General features: G+C 31.8%; 1 protein-coding gene across 1 annotated transcript; it reads right to left on the bottom strand.

Moving 5' to 3' along the window:
* Window positions 1-8190: 8190 nt before the first annotated feature.
* On the bottom strand, window positions 8191-10978 carry LOC131646138 (cyclin-D4-2-like). The gene is made up of 6 exons (XM_058916277.1): window positions 10379-10978; window positions 10009-10095; window positions 9807-9905; window positions 9502-9703; window positions 9250-9371; window positions 8191-8879 (listed from the first exon to the last, which is right to left on the bottom strand). The coding sequence occupies exons 1-6, from the start codon at window positions 10709-10711 to the stop codon at window positions 8658-8660; spliced, it is 1065 nt and encodes a 354-aa protein (XP_058772260.1). The 5' UTR covers window positions 10712-10978; the 3' UTR covers window positions 8191-8657.
* Between the last annotated feature and the right edge of the window lie 470 nt (window positions 10979-11448).

Genomic DNA, 11448 nt, shown 5'->3' with positions numbered 1-11448 from the left:
CGTGATTGGCATGTTTTTTGAATTATGATGAGTACGTTGTGTTGTTATTTTCTCGTGATTTCTCAGCGATGTGTATATTATTTTTGTTTTATGCAAAGCTGCAGGATGTTTCAGTGACGATGTATACCTCTATTTATTGGTATAGCAACGATATAGGCTTATGCCTTTTGTGACGATGATGTTGTTGTTGTATGTGTTTGTTGCATTCATATACATATGCATTTTTGGCGATGGCCTGGATTGGCAAATTAGTGACGAAGGCTTATAACTTGATGCCTCAGTTTAACTGGCAATTGGCGATGGGGGCTGAAGCCCTGGGTACCACATACATGTGCATAGTTGTATCGCATTTTAAGTCGTTGTGAAATTAATGTTGTTATGAGTTGCTGTTGATATAAGTTGTGTTGGTTTGATGTGCGAAATAACTATCGTAGTTATTGTGATAACTGTTGATGCCGATGTTTGTTATAATTGTTATAACCGTTGTTGCTAATTGTTATTATAACTGTTGTTTGGAAGTGGTGATAATTGTATGATGTGGTCTAATATATTAATTATCATACTTTTGTTTATATTTTTCGATATCTCACCCCTTCTGAATGATGTTTCCCTACCATGGGAAATGGACAGGTACTCAAGATAGCGGTGGAAGTTTGAAGTGGTTTTATGAAGTCTTTAGTTGTTGTTATTCGAGTTGGTGTCTTGCTCCGATACGTAGTACTCGGGGGATAAAGCGATTGTTTTATTTATTATTTTGTTTGCTGAATTTTTAAGTGAATTATGTTTTAAATTGTAACTTAAAGTTACTATGCAATGATGCTACGACTTGATTTGAATATCTATGAAGTTTGATGATTCCGCTGCGAGTTAATTATTTAATTTGAAACAAAGTGATTTTTGAATAATGATTTAATTGTCCGTTTTAAACTCCTGTGCTATGTATCTATATGAAGGCAAATAAGCCGTAGTTGTTTTTGAAATGACGAATATGTGATACCTCAAATGAACTTGATTGGAACTTATACTCTGATTTTTAATTCTAATTTTGGGTAGAATTTGGGGTGTTACATCTAGCATTGGGTTGTTGTCTGTTTGTGTGTGCAGGTATTTACTCGAAAGTCCTTAATTGTTAATTCCAAGGCATTGTGATAAGGAATTCATATGTACACAGCCGTTACTCTAACCGATTTTCGTCAGAATTTTATAATTTATTCCAAAGGCTTGGTGCAAGTGGTGCTAAAGATAATCAAATTCATCTGGATCCCCAAGTGGTAATGTGTTGGTTTAGTGTTGGTAGTCCAAAGGATGGGAAATCTACCTTGACTAATAATGTCAAATGTTGGCTTCTTATTTTGGTTAGATCGTCCTTTTCCTTAAAATTTTATTTTACGCTCTAGGATAGCCTCTTCATCTCCTCCCACTTAGATTTTCAAAATCTTCTCCCTATTCCAAAATCTTCTTATGTTTGGAAACTCTTTTAAAAATCTTTCTTAAAAAATATCTTTTGCCCTTGTTGGCATTTCTTTTAAAGTTTAGACACGATTAATTGTTGTAGTGAGTTGCGATACCCCACGATTTTGATATTGATTGATATGATGGAATCTTTTCCACTTGAGAGATCTAGTGGCATACTTGTTGATTTTATCCAAGTTGGAGCCCTTCTTTCATTTGTGACGCAAAGAATCCATTTGTTTTCATGTTAAAAATCAATGGCTGAGTATTCTCTCCTATGATGATAAAGTGTTTATTTCTTTTTAAAATCTTCCCTTTTAAGCGGAACTACATTAGCTCTAACTTCTCCATTGCACCGAGGAGATATGTAGGCACAAGATGTAATGTCTTGCCAAGCTTATTTTAAAAAACCAAACAAACCTTTTCTTTCGCACACAATATCTTTTTAACACAGATTTTCAAAAAGGTTCCTGTGGAGTACCACAGATATGAGGGGTGCTTAAAACCTTCCCCTTGTATAATCAACACCCATACCTAAGATCTCTTTTTGTTTTAAAAACAAACTTTGGGTTTATTTCGCTCTTTTCCCATTTCATTTGGAAACAATAAAGCGCGGTGGCAACTTTCACTAAAATAATGAGTCAAGTCAATTAATGGCTTTGATCTCAGATTTTCCCCGCTACAAGTAGCAATGAAAAATAGTGGATTTAATTAAGTAATCCAATTGAAGTATAGTATATCTATCTAGTAGCATTATTAAAAGTAGCAGACTTGAATAAATAGCAGAAGAAAATATATTGTCGGTTAGTGTATCTTAGAAGTGAATATTAGGGAATAAACTTGAAATGTTTGGTAGTAGAATACTTGATAAAATAAGAAACTAATACATAGATATTTAAGGGACTGTTTAGGGGAATACTTTATTATGCTGTTATCTTCTTTGTGAGATGTCATTGAAGTCGAGATGCTATTATTTTGTTAATAATGCGAATTTGCAGGAATTATTGTGATAATGAATTACCTCTATTTATTGGTAATAACAGTGATATAGGTGTATGCCTTGTGATGAGATTTGTTGTTGTTGAGTATGTGATATTGCATTTTATTGAGTCACATACATTGCATAATTTTGCGACGGCCTGGATTGGCAAACTGTGATGACGGGTTATGCCTTGTTGATGCCTCTATTAATTGGAAATTTGGTGAAGGGGGCTTATGCCCTGTTGGTACCACATGCATGTGCATCGTTAATGTCGCATTTCATATTGCATGAGTATGAACTGATGTGAAGCGCTATGACTTGAATTGTGGATTGAATTGCTCGTTGGATGCAATTATGTGAAGTGGAGTGATTTGTGATGATGATATTGTGAAGTGGTAGTTTAGATGATTTAACTCTAATATATTATTTATCATAAAATCAATTATATGGTTCGATATCTCACCCCTTCTGTTTGAATGTTACCCTCTATTGGTAACGTGCGGGTAATCCAGAGTCAATGATGCATACCTTCATTAGTTCGATATTGCTCGGGGGGATGAACGCTCATTTGCAATTATTATTGTTTTGCTATATTGCTGAATTTTGTATTGGTTTTGCTAAACCTCGGTTATTTTGAAGTTGATCTTGAGTAAGACAAAGATGTTACCATTTTGATTTGAAATTAAGATTCCGATGCGTGATTAATGAAGCCATTTGATTTTAAAGACTAAGAGTTATTGTTAATTATTCATCTGTTTGTTTTAAAAAGTGTTATGTATCTCTTTAATATGCGATTGAAGATGTTGATTAAAGTCGAAAATGTGACATCCTGTTTTATGTTTGAAATTTTACAACTCTGATTTTATTAATATTCGACGGGTAGAAAATGGGGTGTTACAAGTCACGTTCCTTGCTACGGATTAGACCATGTTGTGATAAGAATCGAGTTGGAGGCTGATTTGGGGTGCAAGGAGAAAAAAAGAAGTCACATATTCAGATTTGAAAAAGCATGGAGCAGAGATCCTAAATGTGAAAGCATTGTGAATTAATTATGGAACAGCCAATCTATGCAATGTACCAACAAGTTTGCAGCAATGCAAAGTCTTGAAGAACACTTTAAGGAATACAGAGTTGGTTCAATTAACCAGGAGCTTAGGAGGATTGAAAATTTATTGAAGGAAGAGGATAGGTGAGACTCTAGTGAGGAATCTATCAAGAGTTATAAGGCCTTAGAGAACCAGAGAAATAACCTTCTTCAAGTTGAGGAAGTTATTTGGAGACAAAAAAATAGAGCGATTTGGCTCCAACATGGAGACAAGAATACTAAGTTTTTCCACAGGAAAGCTGGCCAGAAAAGGAAAACTAATATAATAAAGAATATTAAGGATGATAATGGTTACTGGTGGAGAGGAGAAGAACACTAGGAGAGGTTGTTAGTAAACTACTTTTTTTATTTATTCTCTTCATCTTTACCCATTAATATACTTGAAGTTTGTACGGTGGTGCAAGGTAAGATGCATCCTGATCATATAAGTTGGTGTGAAAGGAGTTTTACTCCTCAGGAAGTGAAGGACACACTTTTCCAAATGAATCCCCTAAAAGCTTCGAGAACCGACGATCTCCCTACTCTAGTTTTCTAGAAGTACTGTGACATAGTTGGCTCAAGTTAGAAACTTGGTGCTCGATGTTCTCAACCACAGCAAGGATCCTGGAATGATAATTAATACACATAATTCTCGTATTCCTAAATGAAAAAACCCTTCAAACCCAAAGGACTTCAGGCCCATAAGTTTATGCAATGTAGTGATGAAGATTGTTACGAAGACTATTGCAAATAGGATTAAACATATCCTCCAAGAGATCATTGATGAAGAGCAGAGTGTCTTCGTGCAGAGTCTTTTGATTAAGGATAACGCTTTGGTGGCAATGGGGTGCTTCCATTAGTTAAAGAAGAAGAAGAAGAAGAAATGGAAGCATGGAACTATGGCTCTAAAGCTCGACATGTACAAAGCCTATGACAGGCTTGAGTGGCCCTTTGTCATTGATGTGCTCTCTTCGATGAGTTTTCCAACTCCCTTGGTTAACCTTATCAAGAGATGAATTTCTTTTGTTTCTTACAAAATTTTACTCAATGGTCAACCTAGCAGGTGTTTTGCTCCAAATAGAGGGCTCTGTTAAGGGGACTCTCTCTCCCTATCTGTTTATATAGTGTGCCGATGTGCTTTCAGGTTTATTGAAGAAAGAGGCGCAAGAGGAAAAGATTCATGGAATTCGGGTGGCAAGGAAGGCTCCAATGATTACTCATTTGTTCTTCGTCGATGATAGTCTACTGTTTGCTCGAGCCAACTCCCAAGAAGCTAACAAAATTATGGCAATTTTGCAAAAATATCAAATGTCTTCTGGCCAGGTGGTAAATCTTGATAACTCGGAGGCATCTTTGAGGCAAAACGTTCGTGAAGATGACAAAGAAATGATCCGTACAAGGATGGGTGTAAAGACAATGACAAGCCATTTTAAATATCTTAGTTTACCAGATGTTTTCGGGAGGTCCAAAAAGGAGATTTTTGCTCTTATTGTTGAAAGAATTTGGAAGAAAATTAAAGGGTGAAAGGAAAATTTTCTATCATGGGTGCAAAGGAAGTCCTAATAAAAGCAATGGCCAAGATGATTCCAATTTATATCATGAGCTTTTACAAGTTCCCTAAAACAACCTGTCAAGAGATTGAAAACATTTTAGCCTAATTCTGGTGGGGATCCAAAAACAGATAAAGGAAAGTGCATTGGTTGAAACTTAATAATAAGACTTAACCGTATTAAGGAAAATGATAATGTCACCTATGTAATTTTTTTTCTATTCATTTCACGTTATTTAATATTTTTATTACTTTTAAGCATACTAGTAAGAAACTCGTGCTATCACACGGGTTCCGTCTGAATTCACATCACATGTCTATCAAACTATCATTTGTAAAGTTTGAATTCTTTCTTCAATTGGTTAACATTTTCATAGTTATAAATATAAGTTAATAATATGCAGCAACTTTTAAGCATTGATTCGTACTTATAATAAATTGTACAGTCGATTTAACTTCAATTATATAAAACAGAAGCAAGAGAATTATTTAAAAGATGGACATTAAAATGAACAGTATACAGCTAGTATCTCATAGATACGTTTACATCTACCCGTGAATCCAAATGAGTTAACAAAAATCAGTTGAATCCAGATGAGTTGGTTTTAAAACTACAGATTTGAATAAAATCATTTTTCCAATTCAAATAACATTACTTTTTAGATATTAATCATTTTTTCCAAACCTAAAATTTATATCAGCTTCCCGTCAAATATTAGTTTTAAATCCTTCTTATTATATCATATTTATAATTTTTACAAACCTACAATATATGATAGCTCTCCGTCAAATTCCAGTTCTAAATGAATATCTACACTCCATGGTATCTTGAAATTTCAATTCTAAACGAATATTTTCTCTATCTTTTTTGTATAGGAGAATTTCATAATAGAAGTTTAACTCTAGAAAATTTATAAAATTTTGTAAATTTTAAAATTTTAAAATTATTTGATATTTTATTGAATAATTTTAAATAAAAATATAATAATTTTTTAAAAAAAATGTGACTAATAATAATTTTAAATTTATATAAAATTTAGTATGCTTGATAATAATATATAATGATAGTAATTAAAAATTAAATTAATTATTTATAATAACTTCTTAAAGATATTTTTGAAAATCAAGGAAATAATTAAGTAAATAAATATAATATAGTGATGTTTAGAAAATAATTAAGTAGTCATTTACCCGTATTTTTGCACGGGTTGCACAATATCATTATAAATAGTAAATAAACATAATATAGTGATGTTTAGAAAATGCATATAAAATATAAAAAAAAATAACAAAATTGTGTTTTCATAAGAAATTTGTATATTAACCGATAATAATTGTCTTGTTTTTTTTATAAAAACAAATATTTGTACTATTTTTTAATATAAATGTTAACATTTTGTCATAAAAAAAGTTAACATTTTTTCAAGTCAATTTTATTTTTCTTGTATCATATTATAATATCACATATCATTTTTCATTAAATATATGATATTTTTTATTTAGAAAAATATAAGAGAAATCATACTTTTTCCTAAGTGCAACTCCCTTCTTTCTAAGTGCAGCTTCATCAACAACTTCTTATTTTTATTTTACATTAATAAATTTTAAATTTCACTCAACAATTTCTTAATCCACACTATAATTATACTATTTTCTTTAAATACTTTTTTATTATAATTAGATATATATTTATATTTATTTAATGTCTAATAATTTATTTAATCATTTATTTTATATGATTATTTATTTAATTAAAGGTTATTAGATTAAAAAGTATATAATTATTTAAACAAAAATAATCTATTAAATAAACACTAAACTATCGTGGGAAACTTTTCAGCAATTTACTTTTGAATAAAAAAATTTAAAAAAAAAACAAAAAAAAAATACAAAGTAGTGGGTCAAATAAATGTAGGCCGAATTTTCATTTGAAAATGAAACCCTAATAATGACATTGATGACAGTTTCATCTTCCCTTATCTCATGCTTGCGTCGTTTCTCAAGAATACGCAACAAAACAACCAACCAAGCCATCGATTTTTGCAGCCAACCTCTTGAATTATATCGATAAACCTCCATAGCCATGATAATTCCTTCACTACAACATGAACCAATCTCCAGTCTTTTATCACCTCCAAACAACAACTTGCCAAAACCGTTCTAAACCATTAGCAAAACACAACACTCAATCACAAGACAAATAAATAGTTCACAACATAATTTTCCATCTCGATCAAAATTCAACAACAACAAATTCAGACAAAAAAAGGTTGGATCAAAACAATGAAAAAAACAACACAACATCGGCCACCGCCCAGAAACGCAGCAGCTCTGTCGCAGTCTCCCACGACTACACGACAACCAAATACGCAAAAGAACAAAAAACATATATGCTTAAACCATGCTTAAAGAAAACATGAATCTTGAAAGAGTATAGGTGGTGAAACCGTGCGCAGTTGAAAGATGAAGAATAGACTAACAATTGAGTTTTCGGATGTGAATGATGAATAGGTAAAGTTGTGACATTGATTGTCATATTTGAGGATTTTATAAAAGAAAACAGAAGTGAATACGAAACAATGCAATTAATGAGAAGCAACTTAGGGAAGTTGTGTGCAGTGCAGACTAACGAGTTCCTTTGGACCCAATGTTAAAGGCATTAAAAAAATCAATTGCATTATTAGTGGAACAATAAAACAATGTGAGTGGAAATCCTAATCATCCAATGGAATAGTATTACGATTTAAAATAAATAAAAAATTATTGAAATAAGTTTGGTGTTGACACATAAGCAGCATTTATTGCCAATTAGTCGATTTTAACCCTAAAATTAGAATTGTTTAAGTTTGTAATCAGAAGGTTAATTATGATTTTTCCAAATAATTTACATTTTATATAGTTATATTGATTTATTACATAAAAAGCCTGAAAAGAATATTTACTAAATATAATTATTTTTTATAATGTCCATCAATAAAAAATAATATACATATTAAATATAAATTCTTTTAAATGTTCATCTAGCAAACATTTAAAAATATAGAAACACTAAAAAAAGTTATGTTTTTCCTACAAAATGAATCTACAATTTTATCAAACCTAGATAGTAGTAGTTACATTAGAATATTGCCTTCACACACAAAAATGAACTTTTGTTTTGTTTATTTGTCATGGCCGGAAAAACCAATACATAAACATTGACCAGTCAATGACGAATTTTGAGTTCCCTGTGTAGAACCATTGAATCCACATTAGTACTATTATTACATATCTACCCTTCTCAAAATTTAAATAAATTTTAATTAAAAAATGATTTTATATATTTGATTTTCTTATGATATTCGAAGTTAGGAGATTCACATGTGACAACACAATTATAACCTCTCAAATATTACACATGTCACTTCATTCATTCACATATGCTATGCCTCAACAACATTGTTTCATCAAAATTTTCTCTACCAACCGCAGCATCTATCTCTGCAGTATTTTTTGCAGCTGTTTCTGTAATAATAGTAACAATAATCATAATTTCACTATAAACAACAACTTATTCATCCAAACACACCTCTTTCAAACTTCACATTTCATCATCCATTGGAAGGTCCATCAAATTTTCTTCTTTTAGTATTTGGACTATTATGTAAAGAATTTTGATATGACCCATTTGTTAACTCATCACTCTTATAACTCATGCACCCTCCATCAAGCACCCCTATTGGACTTTGAGGCACAAATGGTGTATACTTAGATGCACCAACCTTGATCAATGATAGATCTTTTATCAATTCAACACATTTTAGAACTCTCTCCTGCAAAATTCACCAAAAGAAACATAATGTCAAACACAAGTACAAAACCAATTGCAAAATTTGTTTATCCTTTAACAGATAGGCGGATAGCTCAACTGGTATGTGTTAGTTGAGTTAAATGAGAGTAACGAGAAACCTGCTGGTTCAGGGTGACAGCAAAATTTGTTATCTATCTTTTGATCATTGATTTCAGATCGAACTACTAAAATTCCACAATTAGTGAATTAATTATAAACGACCGGATGGATTACAGAATTAGTGAATTAATTATAAACGACCGGATGGCCGGGTTTTATAACTACGGGGAATCTATTTTTGAGAGTTTTGTAACTTGGGGGAATCTACTTTCAAGAACCACGCACAACCTCACCTTATCTACAATGAAGAAATCGGCTATGGCTTTATCGGCTTCTTGTCCCGGCAGTTCCTTTAAAACAGAAATTGCTACCCCTGCAGCAATTTCAGAAGGTCTGAATTCCAAGAAATCAATACCTGCAAACACAATTGAATTGTCCAACAACTCTTCAAACTCATTACTCCTCGCAAGAACAATGTAGTACACAAGGACAACACATTCAAACATATTCAGAGTAATGAGAATGAATAGTGCCAGTATATATACCCTTGATTATGTTAAGGATGAGTTGCACTGATCTTGCAATCGACGATTTTTCGGATTGATTCTCGCAACCGATCTTAGATATGAAGTAGTCTATAAAGGAACAAGGAGTTAAAGCATGCATTTTCCATCCTAATGTGCTTAATATCATTAGTTCCATTCTTTGAATTGTTTTAGCTTGGAACACGAATCTCGGTTCTCCAACCTATCCATTATCAATATCAATGAGAAAACGATATCGCAACAAAACACAATAACATATAACAACAATCTTAGAAGATTCATTGAATCTATTGAATCTTCTATACCTGTAAATCTATGCAATGCGGCACTTTAACTTCTTCCATTTTAGCCGCGAGTGAAAAACAAGCCACAGCTAACAATTGCACAGTCCAACTCACACCTCTCTACACATTCCATAAACAACAATTAGACTATAAAAAGAAAGATCAGAGACATAAACCAAGTCAAAAAACAGAAGTAAACAGACTTATTAATATTCGATTTTACCGGTAATTGATAAGCCGATAAGAACCGATCCAAGTAGTTCACCGATAAGCAAAGACTCAAAGGTCCAAATCCATAGTAAGCATGAGCCTGTTTATCACATTATAGAAAGCAAAATTCAGTGAATAGACAATGAATTACAAGATTGAAGAATTCCAATGGAAACTAATGAAAAACCAGACACAATCTATAACCAGTTAAAAAGACACACTTTTGATGACTAAATTCACATTAGAATCAAATGAACTACCAATGTAAGAATCTCATAAACATTAAAAAGGTTTCATTTTTCAATAACCATTGATTAAAAATATAAACTTTAGGTACACAAAAGAATAAAAAAAATTCCATTTCAGAAAACCAACAAACCAACCTTCCAAATCCAATCAAGAGCCTCTCTCCTAACACTCAAATCCAAGTCACCACTACGCAATCTCATCAAGTAATCCTCTCTAGGCAAATGTTCCATTTCTTTCTCAACCATAACCCTCACAATTTCCTCACTCTGTGCAACAAAACACACAAATGATTCCGATCCAACGTTGTCCAAGTTGTCCAAGTTAAGGTTCATGTGGTCCCATGAAGTTGAGATTCCAGAACCTTCAACAACACCATTGCATTCCAAATCATCATCAAAGCATGTGCTATTGTTTTCAGAACATAGAAGATTAGATGTAGCACTAGCACTGTCAAAGCTTTCAGCCATGGAAGGAGCTCTTAAATGGGGGTGCTAATAGGGAAACACCATCAAAAGGGTGAGATTAAAAATCAAAACTTTATTGTTGGGTGGTTATGATTAGATGAAAAAATCCAAATGACATTGGTTGAACATATGGAAGGGGAGTGTGGGAGTGATGAAAGGGATGAGCTTTATGTAGGAAATGGGTTTGTGGTTTTAGGGTAAAAACAATTGAGAGAAATTGATGGGGCAAAAATGATAATAGGTATCCATGGACATAGCCAAGACCCAAAGAGAAAGGAAAATTAAACACAATTAAAAGGGTTTTTATGGTTATGGTGGATTGGTGGGTTCCCATAAAAAATATAATGGTGGTGATTTTGTTAAAATGGTAAAAAAAAAAAAATCTAAGCAAGAAAAGAAATAGTGAAAACAAAATTTGGTGATTTCTATTTTGTGCTTTAACATTTTGTTTTATTAATTTTTTAAAAGAAATACTAGTAATTTACTTTGTGATATTTAAGTTTATGATTTAGTCAAAAAGATATTTTATTTTGTGATTTTGTTTATGACAATTAATTTTATTAGATTATGAAAGTGAATATTTCATTATAAGTATTGTAAAGATAAAAAAAAAAAACTCTTCCCAACAAAAAGAATTAAAAATATTTGACAAAATTTATTTTATCATAGATAAAAATCAAAGATGATTAAATAAGATAAAAAAAATATGGGTAATGTTAACTTGTGCCTTAAGAACAAAG

Source organism: Vicia villosa, linkage group LG2, assembly GCF_029867415.1.
Source record: "Vicia villosa cultivar HV-30 ecotype Madison, WI linkage group LG2, Vvil1.0, whole genome shotgun sequence".
Classification (NCBI taxonomy): domain Eukaryota; kingdom Viridiplantae; phylum Streptophyta; class Magnoliopsida; order Fabales; family Fabaceae; genus Vicia; species Vicia villosa.
Note: the sequence above shows the minus strand (reverse complement) of the source record. Positions and strands in the feature narration are given on the sequence as shown.

What these genes read in the sequence shown, in the direction of transcription:
- LOC131646138 (XM_058916277.1), bottom strand. Translation starts at nt 10,711, where the DNA reads ATGGCTGAAAGCTTTGACAGTGCTAGTGCTACATCTAATCTTCTATGT. An exon ending in CTCTTGATTGGATTTGGAAG is followed by an intron (nt 10,096 to 10,378) that starts GTTGGTTTGTTG and finishes TGTGATAAACAG; the next exon opens with GCTCATGCTTACTATGGATT. An exon ending in TATCGGCTTATCAATTACCG is followed by an intron (nt 9,906 to 10,008) that starts GTAAAATCGAAT and finishes TGGAATGTGTAG; the next exon opens with AGAGGTGTGAGTTGGACTGT.